General features: G+C 39.7%; 1 protein-coding gene across 7 annotated transcripts in view; it reads right to left on the bottom strand.

Moving 5' to 3' along the window:
- GHR (growth hormone receptor) overlaps positions 1-14556 on the bottom strand; it is a 313850-nt gene that overhangs the window by 26586 nt on the left and 272708 nt on the right. For all 7 annotated transcript variants that reach the window (XM_015139960.3, XM_028849121.2, XM_078003848.1 and 4 more), the window contains 2 exon segments: positions 6670-6799; positions 280-452 (listed from right to left, as the gene is read on the bottom strand). In XM_015139960.3, the coding sequence (XP_014995446.1) occupies positions 280-452; positions 6670-6799 (303 nt within the window).

Genomic DNA, 14556 nt, shown 5'->3' with positions numbered 1-14556 from the left:
ACAGCTTCAAAGATATCCTAAAGGAAAAGACTCCACAAGGTTCCTATTCTTTTCTTCACATCATTTACTGCCAGGTTACTTTATGTTAAAGTCAACTTAAGTTCCCCCTGCCCTTTTCCTCTTGTTCACCAGCTGATCCCATCTCCTGTAAAACAGATCTCCACGTATCTATAGAACACTGTTACTAAGTCTTCCTACTTGATTATACTTGGACCTTGCAGGCTTCCCCATTTATTTAGTGTAAAACTATGTCAAATGAAACAAAAACCTGTGATTTACCTATTTCGTCAACAGAGAAACACTTTCCATCCACTGTATCACCATTGCTAGTTAGCTTGATACAATAAGGTATCCAGACGGAGGTAAATGATGAATTAAAGTAACAGCTGTTTTCCCCAGCAGAAACATAATCAGGGCATTCTTTCCATTCTTGAGTCTGTCCTTGAATATTCCTAAAATGGAGGATTAAAAAAGATTAATTGTTCCAAAAATCATGTTGTAGCTGAAGTCCAAGTAAGGTGCTTGATAGTCTGATTCAATAAATTGGAACACAAATATTTTGTGAAGAGGTGTTTTAGCAACACCATTTCCAAGACATATCACATTGGTGGACAATATCATCAGTGTCTGAAGACTGCTAAGAGGCCATTTGGTGTTTCTGCCTATGGTAAAACCTTCTGTTTATTGAATGTATATGCTATGCCTGGTCATAAATTGATTCCTATGGTAGGTACTTTATTATGCCCATTTTATAGATGAAGGTTCTGAGACTTAGGGACATTTTAAAAATGTTCATTAAAACAGTACAGAGAATCACCCCAAACTAGAGAGTCCCAGAGAACAGTGAAAGTTTAGACCTGGCTGTTTTCCCAGCCTATGGTGAAAGAAACTGAGGAGACAAGTTGATGTGTGCTCCGGGCAGAGTGATGCATTACATCCAGCACCAACACTGTGTAGATATAAAGATAAGTAAGTTGTGGTCCCCTAATTTCAGGCTAAAATAAGACTCAAATTCCCATCTGAGTAGTTTTTTGGGCCTCTTATATTCATTACATTGATATTTAATGAGAATTGGTTATGTCTGAAACATAATGACAGACACTATGGGGGATTCATAGATGTCTAAGGAATTCCTCCTGCCTCAGAAGGAAAGAGTAAAAAATGGTATTACAAAGCAATGTGGGTAAGTGCTCATTAGTAGTGCTCTCTAGGGTCCTTAAAAGTTCAGAAGAGGGAATGATTGCTGTAGCTCTTCATGGAAGGCTTCAAGGTGGAGGTGTATTTTTAGCATTCTTGAAGGATGGGTAAAAGTTTAATAGATGGCAATATGGCAAGGAAGGGAGGAAACTGAGAGGTCAGAGGGATTGAGGTAAGGAAGTATGGGCATGAGTGTGGTAAGGGAAGCAAAAGGCAATGGAATGACAGGAAAGTTTTCTTAAATTAGAATTGCTACTTGGGTGAGGTAGTTCATTATCCCCTGTTATTCACTAGCCTATTAATTGAGAAGATAATTTATAAGTCAAAGGGACATAAAACCACGTAATCTGTGGTTGTGGAAGATGAGGTAGGAATGGCCTGTGCAGCCAGAGGCTCCTGTGGCTCACAGGCCAGACTGTGGAGGTTTGGGACCATCCCTCTGTGGGATGGGTGCTGGGCAGCAGTGGACAATGAGGACATTGCAGGCTGTAAGGAAGGCAGGACCTGGAAGGAAGGGATGCAAAGCTGGGAGAAGACGCCTATTTCCTTCTTATAGCTGTTTCTCAGGCTGGTCTGCTTGGCACTAGGAGAAAACTTGTGTAGTATCAGGGGGTACTTGAGACGGCTGCTCCTCAGCTGTTGGAAGGAAATTGGGATTTAAATGGCAGAGACTCCAGGGGCTGAGATAGTGAATTGCTGCTTTGGTTGAGACTCTTAAAAGTTGCATATGCTGGCTGGGTACGGTGGTTCATGCCTGTAATCCCAGCACTTTGGGAGGCTGAGGCAGGTGGATCATGAGGTTAGCAGTTTGAGACCAGCCTGGCTAACATGGTAAAACCCCGTCTGTACTAAAAATACAAAAATTAGCTGGATGTGATGGCATGCTCCTGCAATCCCAGCTATTCAGTAGGTAGGCTGAGGCAGGAGAATTGCTTGAACCCAGGAGGCAAAGGTCGCAGTGAGTCAAGATCGTGCCACTGCACTCCAGCCTGGGCGACAAAGCAAGACTCCATCTCAAAAACAACAACAACAACAAAAAACAACTGGCATGTGCTTGAATGAGATTCATCTCTGATGCAAAAAGTAAGTGGGCAAAAGGCAGAAGAAAAGATAAGGGGGTGTGTGTGTGTATGTTTGTGCGTGTGTAAGCATGTGTGTATGTAGAGTCAGAAGAAAAATGCTTAAAAAAATTAGGAATAGGTGGGTCCTTCATTGAACTATAGTATGCTTAATTTGACATTTACTTTCAAACTAAGTAAGAGTGCATTAAAAAGAGTAGTTGTAAGAAGATTGCCCAGAAAATGAAGCTTTCACATAATAGAAGGGATATCAAATGTACTTAGCATAAGTGATAGTATGAAAGTTAGAAAACTCAAAGTATTAAGACGTCCCAAAGATGTAGATAGTGCTCAACAGGTCTGGATTTCTAAAATATTAACTCTTTCATGATTCACAGAATTTCTCAACAGTGCATGTCAGTACCTTGGTCCCCATGAGGACTGTGTAAAAAACCCTGTTTAGATTATCCCAAATCCATGAACTCCACAGGACAAACAAAGCATTTATTTTAAGCATGACGGATCAGAAACAGCTAGTTCAAAACACTGCTTCCAACCTCTTTCTTCATGAACCAATGTTGAATTTCGCTTTAAATAAATATTTATAACTTATATTTTAAACTATTAAATGTAGACAAGAACCCAAATTAGCTCATAAAACAGATACTGTGTCACTTGCCTTCTCTGGGTTGAATGTCTCTACAGAAGACCCAAATCAATTCATGGAAGCTACCCTTTGCTCTTACTCCCAAAAGTTAAGTGCTTTAGGTTTGCTGCCAGACTATCTTGTGAAATGGAAGGGGTGAGAACCATAGAAAGAGACTATCATTAAAAATAAGAATAAAGAGCAGAAGAAATGTTTTTCATCTAAAGACAACCAACTGGAAAAAATAATAAAAATAAAACCTCATTTATGTTTTTAAGGGCAGCTGTTTTCATGACAGAAAGCTCACATGTTTTTGGCTTTAAATTCAATACTTTTGTTTAAGAAAAATGAAAGTAATAATGCCCTTTCTCCCTACTGATTTTCCACACAACCTTGTATAGAAAATAAAATTTCTCTTAAGACTAGGGTAATTTTTGAAGTGGGGTTGAATGGGTATGGAAGAGGTGAGGGATACAACTTTAAGGACTGAGTGTTCACATGCCCAGTTCCTTTAAAAATACAGCTTTTACATGCAAGGAGCTGAGAGCAGAGCAGCTCGAACATGCTTCTCAGAGCCTCCTTTTGCCATGCCTGTAATGTGCATTCATCCCGAGTCCCCTGCAAGCTCAGAGGCTGAGTTTGGCACTATCGCCATCACAGGATGGCAGAGACTGTTTTGAATCAGCTGCTTTAACATGTGGAGGCTGCCTCTTCTGCCAGCTACCTGGCAAGGAGCAGAGCCACGCAAAACACACAACTGCCTGTAGGGCTGTGCCTGAAATGTCGTGTTGACAGCCTGACATGTTCACATTCCATTGTGCTTTAGACAGGCCAGGCCAGCAAACTGAAACAACTGCACCTCCCACTGACTCTGGTTTTGGATAAAATCCACAGTTTTATTTATGTGTCAGGGATGCGAAGCATGTTTCTATAGTTTCAGGAGTTGCCTGGCAACTGAGTTCTAAGAAACAATGACAAGAGTCAGAAAGTGCATTTGTATTGTCTTCTTTGTGAAGTGGGCAATGAGAAGTCAAATATATCTGTACACTAATCAGTCCAGTCCAATCCTGATACTCCTAATCCCTCAGTTTTACCCTTCTTCGATAAACTGGGCTGTGGGCTCATAGTAGTTTGGCTAAGATATTCAAAATAGTTATATTTTATAGAAAAAACACAAATATCTAATTTTGTAAGTTTGGGTTGGCACTTAATCATGAAGTTGTACTTACTCTCCTGGGATTCCAAACACTATCAGGGTAAAATCTAAGACATCTTTCTGAATATGTCTGAAAATTTCCCTCTACCCAGTCACACTTTCAGCAGCATCCTTGGTAGTGTAGATGCTGGATTTGAACCAGGGATGCTGAAATGACTGGGGTGTGCATAAGATGCCTGTGGAAACAGTTATGTGACGCTGATTGATGAGGGCAAGGGACATATATTTATCAAGGCTTCATTCCTTTCGATTTCTCTTTTTGCTTATATTCAAATTTGGTAAATACTGAGGTAGCAAAAAATTATTTTCATAAAGTGGGCCCAGCTTAAGAGGTTATTCTGCTAATTTTCTTTACAGTTTGGCTAATTGTGCCTGCACAAATAACATAACGATTCCACACATTTCAAAAGTCTCATCAAACATACTAACTTCATGTCCGAATGTGTTTATAGAAATCAACTTTGTTTACAGGCCCCAACCTCTTTGTAGTGTCAGCCTTAAGGAAAAATATAGTATAATTGGTGCCCAAACATTTCATCTTCACTTCACTTCATCCAAGAGACCTCTCTTACACTGAAAGGTGGGGAAGGTCCACTTGGTTGCTAACTCCAAGTATTTTTTTATCTGCAAATTAAGCAGCAGCTCTGCATTAAAATGGTCTTATACCAATAATTATAACAATTTATTGGTATAAATGGTCTTATACCACTTATAGTCATCTTTATAGTCCAGGAACTGGATTGCTATATCATAATTATTTTTAAATTATCACTATACTACCGATAATAAGAATATCAGCTACAATTTGCTGAGTACTTATTATGTGTCAAGTACTCTGCCAAGTATTTTTCATGGGTTATCTCATACGATCCTCACAAGAAGCCACGAGGCAAGTCCGTTATCTCCTTTCTGCAAATGAGGAGGCTGAGTTGTACACAAACTGGCTAATTTCCCGAGTATTCCTTGGCCGGGCGCCGTGGCTCAAGCCTGTAATCCCAGCACTTTGGGAGGCCGAGACGGGCGGATCACGAGGTCAGGAGATCAAGACCATCCTGGCTAACACGGTGAAACCCCGTCTCTACTAAAAAACACAAAAAACTAGCCGGGCGAGGTGGCGGGCGCCTGTAGTCCCAGCTACACAGGAGGCTGAGGCAGGAGAATGGCGTGAACCCGGGAGGCGGAGCTTGCAGTGAGCTGAGATCCGGCCACTGCACTCCAGCCCGGGCGACAGAGCGAGACTCCGTCTCAAAAAAAAAAAAAAAAAAAAAAAAAAAAAAAGAGAAAGTGCAGAACTACACTGAAGTGCAGGTTTGTTGGCCCTGAGTTCATACCCTTAACTGTTGGCTGCATCTTCCTTCCCTTTCCCAGCTCTTCCTTGGGATAGACAATATCATCCTCCGACTAACGAACACCTTGAGCCAAGGATAAAGGGTCCTCACTAAGCCTGCATCTTGGCTTAGGCATTCTCTGGGGGTTGGGTGGAAAAGAAGAGATAATGAAGTGTTTAAGCCTAAAATGTATAAAAGGTAAAAATATACAGAGTAAGAGTAAACCAAAAACAAAAATAATGCCAGGTGAAGGGGAAGAAATAAACAACTTGGGTGGTACCTATATTGAGAGGTGTTTGTTTCACCCTTCCTCTGTTATTTTAGAGGATCACTGGTAAAAATGAAAAAGTACTACAGTCTTTTACTGAATATATTTAAGAGAAGGAGTGTATTATCTGGTTAGAAACCAAGCTACATCTTTTAAAACATGCATCTTTGCAAAAACACCTATAGCTTTCCACCACAAATAAAGTAAAATTCAAAGCCTTGCCCTTGTCTACGAGGTTTGGCATAGTCAGTCCCTAAGTAACTCTCTGATCCCTTCCCATATCACTCTCCTCACTTTCAATCTTGTGCCTTCAGTGCTGGCCTTTTTCATCCCTTGAATAGGCCAAGACTGCCTCAGGGACTTTGTACTTGCAATTTCCTCTGCCTGGATAGCCTTTCCCCCAGATATTCACGTGACCTGTTCCATTTCACTTATGTCTCTGGTGTAGGACACCACAATAGAGAGGCCTCCTAGGATCACCCATTTCAATATCACTCAAGCCTCTTATACACACTCTCATCCACAGGCACATGCCCACGTGTACCCATACACACTCTCACTCATACTTTGACACACTCTCATACATTCTCATGCACACACACAAACTCCCAAACACTGCTGATATGCTGCTTTCTGGCTTTATTTTTCTTAATAACCTATATTACTAGTTGACATTTTATTCAATTTTTATTGCCTGTCTCCCTGCATTGGAAGGAAATCTCCATGAGACCAGGGATTTTGTCTTTTGTAATCACTGCTATATCTCCAGGGCCTCAAATAGTACTGAGCACATAGGATAGGCTTAATTAATATTTTTTTCAGTAAATGAGTGAATGAATATTCATAGATTACATAAATCACAACAAATCACTTCTATTCCCACACTATATGTGATTCAGTGTACTTTAGTAGGTACATCCATGGAGAGGAAAATTGGAAAGGCATGAGGGCAGCACCTTCTGGTATAGAACAGCTGTATGGGTCCTAGGCTCTTTGAACCATGATGAACCGCATCTGTCCAGTGGCATGAAAAAGTCTCTCGCTCAGGTGAACGACACTTGGTGAATTTAGGCTCCTTAGAAGAGTCTGCAGAACAAAAAGAAAAGGCAAGGCATGAAATCAGGTGGGTCATATGTGATCCTAATGAGACACGTATTTAAAAGTGTGTGAAGAAACTACTGGGATGAAGCCAGCATATTCCGTGTCTAGGAGGTGATGCCAATGTCTTCCAGAAAAGCATTTTTCCTGTCAGTTTTAGAGCTTGTTGCTTGCCATTGTCAGCCTTTGATTCCAGATACAAACCATTTTGCCTTTTATTTCAAGCATTTTGTAGGACCTGTTTAAGAAACGAGAGCTAGAGATTAAAATTTGGATATAGGCAGTTCATCTGGCTTCCAGATGTAGCAGTGAGGGAATGGGGAGGGTGGGAAGGAAAGGGAGAACAACTAATATGCGTGTGTTACTGAGCTACTGTGTAGAATATGCACCAGCATTGTTGTGTAGAAAGATGAGAGGCTAGGACATTTATCTACCACTCCCAGTACCCACTGGTTGAAGAGTGCCTCAGAGATGTTCACCTCCATGCACTTCTAGGCTGTACCTGCACATGAGCTGAGGGTCTTTGCCGAGGCAGGCACCTGAGTGTGCACCTGAGTGGCATAGTGGCAAATGGACGCCACAGATGGTTGTGCTGACATCAGGTGGACGTGGGGGATGTAGAGTGGGAACCACAGGATGCACTACAGGGCCATTTTTCTTTTCATAGATTTTCGATAAAAGTCACGTATGTTTGCATTCTTTTAAAAGATTCAGCCAGTAAACTCATTAAATAGATGCCAATTCTAAACAACTTATACATACACATGTCTTAATTCTAATTTGAGAAGTAAGTGCAGAATGCCTTTTGTGTGTTAGGATTTTAGCCAAAATTCCTCTGCATCTATGAAATCTGCTGCTATAGATGTACAACAGACAGGTATGAAGCAAGACAAATGTTTATATATCGATTCTCAGTGTTCTGATGTTCATGGCCATTTTGGAGATTTCTTTTCAAATTTCTGTTCTTTTCCTTATTTTTTTTCTCCTTATATGATTAGCCTTCAATCAGATTGTAAACTTAATCTAAAACTTTCATTCCTGGGTATCAGGGAGGCTCTCAATCTTAAAGTATCTTTATCAATACTTTGAAAGATCACTTAAAAATAAATAATATGAAGCAAATGCATGAAAACTCATGATTCCAAATTCCAGGTTACATACCTGATGTTATGAACCAAAAACATGCCTCTTTTTTCCACTAGCAACAGACTCATAAGGGATGGAATGTTATAAACCTTCTAAACAAATCCATCATTCAGATTCATTCAACAAACATTATTAAACACAAATTTTGTACCAGGCTCTGTTCTAGGAATAGAGAAATGAACAAGTTGATAAAAGTTGGTCCTTGTCTAGTTTCCATTCTAACAAAGGCAGGGATGTGGGGATCCTATGTAGAAAAATAAGCTGGGTCAGGTAGCGTGATGCCTTCAGCTTTGTTCTTTTTGCTTAGGATTGTCTTGGCTATGCAGGCTCATTTTTGGTTCCATATGAAATCTAAAGTAGTTCTTTTCCAATTCTGTGAAGAAAGTCAATGCTAGTTTGATGGGGATAGCGTTGAGTCTATAAATTACTTTGGGCAATATGGCCATTTTCATGATATTGATTCTTCCTATCCATGAGGATGTTTTTCCATGTGTTTGTGTCCTCTCTTATTTCCTTGAGCAGTGGTTTGTAGTTCTCCTTGAAGACGTCCTTCACATCCTTTGTAAGTTGGATTCCTAGGCATTTTATTCTCTTTGTAGCAATTGTGAATGGGAGTTTGCTCGTGACTTGGCTCTCTGTTTGTCTGTCACTGGTGTATAGGAATGCTTGTGATTTTTGCACATTGATTTCATATCCTGAGACTTTGCTGAAGTTGCTTATCAGCTTAAGGAGATTTTGGGCTGACATGATGGGGTTTTCTAAATATACAATCATGCCATCTGCAAACAGGGACAATTTGACTTCCTCTTTTCCTAATTGGATACCCTTTATTTATTTCTCGTCTGATTGCCCTGGCCAAAGCTTCAAATACTATGTTGAAAAGGAGTGGTGAGAGAGGGCATCCTTGTCTTCTGCTGGTTTTCAAAGGGAATGTTTCCAGTTTTTGCCCATTCAGTATGATTTTGGCTGTGGGTTTGTCATGAATAGCTCTTATTATTTTGAGATATGTTTCATCAATACCTAGTTTATTGAGAGTTTTTAGCATGAAAGGCTGTTGAATATTGTTGAAGGCCTTTCCTGCATCTACTGAGATAATCATGTGGTTTCATCATTGGTTCGGTTTATGTGATGGACTACGTTTACTGCTTTGTGTATGTTGAACCAGCACTGCATCCCAGCGATGAAGCTGACTTGATCAGGGTGGATAAACTTTTTGATGTGCTGCTGGATTCAGTTTGCCAGTATTGTATTGAGGATTTTTGCATTGATGTTCATCAGAGATATTGGCCTAAAATTTTCTTTTTCTATTGTGTCTCTGACTTCAAACTATACTACAAGGCTACAGTAACAAAGACAACATGGTACTGGTACCAAATAAGATATATAGACCAATGGAACAGAACAGGGGCCTCAGAAATAACATCACACATCCACAACCATCTGACAAACCTGACAAACCATCTGACAAACCTGACAAAACAAGCAATGGGGAAAGGATTCCCTGTTTAATAAATGGTGTTGGGAAAACTGGCTAGCCATATGCAGAAAGCTGAAACTGGATCCCTTCCTTACACCATATACAAAAATTAACTCAAGATGGATTAAAGACTTAAATGTAAGACCTAAAACCATAAAAACCCTAGAAGAAAACCTAGGCAATACCATTCAGGACATAGGCATGGGCAAAGACTTCATGACAAACACCAAAAGCAATGGCATCAAAAGCCAAAATTGACAAATGGGATCTAATTAAACTAAAGAGATTCTGCACAGCAAAAGAAACTATCATCAGAGTGAACAGGCAGCCTACAGAATGGGAGAAAATTATTGCAATCTATTCATCTGACAAAGGGCTAATATCCAGAATCTACAAAGAACTTCAACAAATTTACAAGGAAAAAAAAAAAAAAAACCAACCCCATCAAAAAGTGGGCAAAGGATATGAACAGACACTTCTCCAAAGAAGACATTTATGCAGCCAACAGACACATGAAAAAATGCTCATCATCACTGGTCATCAGAGAAATGCAAATCAAAACCACAGTGAGATACCATCTCACACCAGTTAGAACGGCGATCATTAAAAAGTCAGGAAACAACAGATGCTGGAGAGGATGTGGAGAAATAGGAACGCTTTTACACTGTTTGTGGGAGTGTAAATTAGTTCAACCATTGTGGAAGACAGTGTGGCGATTCCTCAAGGATCTAGAACTAGAAATACCATTTGACCCAGCAATCCCATTACTGGGTATATATCCAAAGGATTATAAATCATTCTAATATAAAGACACATGCAACATGTATGTTTATTGTGGCACTGTTCACAATAGCAAAGATTTGGAACCAACCCAGATGCCCATCAATGATACACTGGATAAAGAAAATGTGGCACATATACACCATGGAATACTATGCAGCCATAAAAAAGGATGTGTTCACGTCCTTTGCAGGGACATGGATGAAGCTGCAAACCATCATTCTCAGCAAACGAACACAAGAACAGACAAGCAAACACTGCATGTTCTCACTTATATGTGGGAGTTGAACAATGAGAACACATCTACACAGGGAGGGGAACTTTACACACCGGGGCCTGTTGAGGGGCTGTGGGGCTAGGGGAGGGATAACACTAGGAGAAATACCTAATGTAGATGCCGGGTTGATGGGTGCAGCAAACCACCATGGCACATGTATACCTGTGTAACATGTGCACGTTCTGCACATGTACCTCAGAACTTAAAGTATAATAATAAAAAAAGAAAAATAAGCAGGGTAAGAAGAAAGTATAGGACTGGGAACCGCATCCTTGTTTAAAAACAACTGTTGCCCTCAATAGTATAAACAAGTGAATCTTCAGAAAATCCTGAGTTGCAGATTATATCTTTAGCCCTGGGAGCACATGTTGGGGATAGCAGGAATGTTTCTGTAATCAAATTCCACGGTCATATTGTTGTAAGAAATACTCATTTTCCTGTACGAATGGAGAAATTTACAAGAGTTTTAGGGCATGGATGGGATGTGCCTTGGTACTGAGGGCAGATGGGCAGCTCTCTCTATGTGGTCAGCGTTTACCAACCCCTCTCAGAACACTGAGGTGTAGGAGCCCACATTATCTGTTACAAATGAGTACAGTGAAAAAGATGTGTATTTTGTTAGGCAAGCACCTCTCATACAGTAAAGTGCTGAAAATACTCCTTTTTACTATTAGCTGAAGCACTGAAAACAAACACTATTTTAGGTTCTTCTACAAAGTTAGTAATTATTAAAACTAAATATTTAAACCACAACTGTTTTAATGCTGGCAGATCTGAGGAGACTATTTCACATTCTAACTGTTCATTTGCACAGAAATAAGAAAAGGAAATGCACTAGATTAGAAATTGAGAGATGTATACTCTCGGTCTGGCTCTGACGCTATTTAATGTTGATCTTCCCAAGCCATTTGGGTCTTGATTTCCTTAGTAGAATGCCTGGATAGATAAGGTACAAAGTACTTTACAATTTTACAGCTTCACTTTTACAATTAAGGGGCATATATAACTATGAACAATAACGTACAGAACAAAAACATAATTTTGGCATTTGAGTTGAAACAACAATAGAACACCAAATACGAATGCCAATCAGGTTCCTATATTGCCTGTATAATAGACCTGTTACATAATAGCAAGAATTATAAACTCAACTTGAAAACTTGAAACAGAAAGAAATAAAAAACTTTGTCAGCTGAAACAAACAAAAAACTTAAAAAGAAAAAATAACTAATTTGAAACACATTTTGCTTACTTAAACTTAGTGTTCTTAGATTTATTGCTTCCTTTTAACTCCAGATGCATAGAAAGTCCTTATAATCTTCTCATTGTAAATAAGAAATAGGAAATTTATGGGTGTGGTGCTAATGTGATGAAGTGTGTGTCTGCACATGGAACTCTCCACTACACTACTACATAGATGTAGTGCAGCAGAGCTGTTTTGTTCTTGTCTTTTTAAATGTCTTTCTTTCCCTTCCTTTCTTCCCTTTCACCTTCCTCCTTTCTGTATTTTACCCTGCACCCTCCTTCTCTCTTTCCTGCTTTTTTAAATTTTATGGCTGGGGTATGTGCTGTTAAGTGCTGTGGCAGACAGCCCCTAAAGTGGCCTCCAGCAATTCCTGTCTTCTCTCATTCACAGCCTTATGTGTTTCCTTCCCTTGAGTAACTTGCTTCTAATCAAAAGAATATGGTAGCATGGAGCGCATGTCAGTTCTATGATTAGGTTACAAAAGATTGAGACTTCTTTTTAACTAGCAGACTCACCCTCCTGCTGGTTTGATGAAGTAAGTTGCTGTTTGGTGAGAACCACACAGCAAAGAACTAAGCATGGCCTCTGGCCAACACTTAGCAAGAAGCAGAGGCCCTCAGAATCAAAACCCTTGAGGAAATGAATCCTGGCAACAACCATGTAAGTGAACATGGGAGCCAATTTTTCCCTATCCAGCCTTCAGATGAGACCACAGCCCTGGCTGACACTTTGACTGCAGTGTTGTAAGATAGCGTTAAGCACAGGACACAGCTGGTGGGTTAATTTGGAAAAATTGTGAGAAGTATATTAACTTTACTAAATATTTGAATGCTATTAATACAGAGTAAATGAATCTAATATATCAGAACTTAAAAGTAGTGCACAAGAATGACACAAGCCACTTTTCTTAGCAAATGGAATGTATCACAGTGAGTGTGAGAAAGTGAGTAACTCCTCTTTTGGAGGCAAGAAGAACTACATTGTGGCTGGCTTCTTAGTTTCTCCTTACTCACATCCTGTCCCATCTAGTACTATAGTGCCATTGTGGCTGAAGACACTCAGCATTCCTAAAGTCCAACTCCTTAGTGTAATCTTAAGGCTTTCCAAATCTGAGAGGAACTGCCATAATCTTAAAATGAACACCTTTCTCACTAAGTCTAAAAATCCTATTAGAATCTTACTTTTTCGTTTCACTATGAAGACAACAAATGACTATGATAGACTCTCAGGTCTTCTCTGATAAGCCAGGAACAGAAAATCATTTCTGAACTAGTAATATTTATTGCTTTCTTATGATTTTTAAAGATTAAATCTAAAAATAGTATAGTTCAACATCCATTTATAGCACCTCTGAAAGGAATGTGGCAATTAACAAGAGAGCCTAATTTTGTCCCTAAATGAATTATCACTAAGAACAATGAGTTAAGTTGGAACACTCATTTCTCTTAGTGATAATGCTGAAGAAATATTAGCATTAATGCTGCTTGGCACTCAAAAATCTAGGCAACAGATTTGGGATTCATTTTCATTTCCTCTTTGGAGACTTAATTTTGAAAATAAGGATTTTGATTTGTAGTGATATCTTTAGTTATTATTACTATGTCCTATCATGTTACATACTACATCATGTTGAACACTTTGCACATATGATCTCATTTAATACTGACTCCAGAAGGTGGATGTTATTTCAATTTAGAAATGGGTGAAACTGCAGGGGAGATAAGTGAGTTTCCCATCTTTACATTCCTGTAGTAGCAAAGATGGGATTAAAACATAGGTCTGTGTGATTTTAAGCTAAGCTCTTTGCACTAGCAAAAAACAGTAGCTATTTTGTTCCCCAATCTCTCTTGCTTCTCAAAAAATTCCCACAAGAGAAATGATGAGCTCGGATGTTCCCTTAATTAACACTCAGAAATTAGTAACCTGGCATGCGCTAAAAGCAATTCCCAACTGGAACTGCACATTGGAACGAAGGGAGGAGACTTAAAAAGTACTAATGCCTTGGTCTGCTTCCAGAGATTTGAATCAACCTGAGATGCAGCCTGGGTATTGAGATTTTTTTTAAAGTTCCCCAGGTGCTTGCAAAGCATAATCCATGTTGAGAACCACTACTGTAGAGAAATAAAGTTAGATGTAAGACTGAGAAGGTGGCTTTCCATATTGTTAGATTCCCTGATCAGTTCTAGCAGACATATATATTAAGAGTGAACACTTGCTATGAACTCCCGAGAGCCTAGTTCAGGAGGATGTGGGGAGGATATGATGAATACTGTCACTTCAGAAGAGTGCAATCATGTTTCATGACGAATGTTTGAAGAGCTAAGATATTTTAACTATGTGTGCAAAGTAGTACATCTAAATGATAATACTGCCTAAACTTCTGACAGACTATGAACCAGCAATAAGAATTAATTAATTAAGAAGTTGTAGGCTGGATCATCATGGCGGTTGGGAGGCAGGACTAGATTGCAACTCCGGACAGAGAAGACTGCAGAGCTCGTGATGTGAATTTAAGCTTCATATTGACTACAAGAACAAACCCGCAATCCTGAGAGGACCCAAAGACCCTCTGAAGGAAGCAGACTGCCCCTGCAGGACCCGGGAGACACCCCAAATACTGTGAGTGCCTCAACTGTGGAATTGTGAAACGGAGACCCTCCTCTGCTGAATATATACCCCCACTGGAGGAACTGAAGGTGTGTTTGTGGGAGAAGTTTCCAACCTTACCTAGAGCTGAGTCAATTTACAGAGCTGAGCGAAATACAGGGGTAGAGGAAGCAGCAGAAAGGCCCTGGGAGTTTGCTGGGTCCTCGAGCAGC

This window comes from Macaca mulatta, chromosome 6 (assembly GCF_049350105.2).
Source record: "Macaca mulatta isolate MMU2019108-1 chromosome 6, T2T-MMU8v2.0, whole genome shotgun sequence".
Taxonomy (NCBI): domain Eukaryota; kingdom Metazoa; phylum Chordata; class Mammalia; order Primates; family Cercopithecidae; genus Macaca; species Macaca mulatta.
This window is presented reverse-complemented; position numbering and strand designations above follow the sequence as displayed.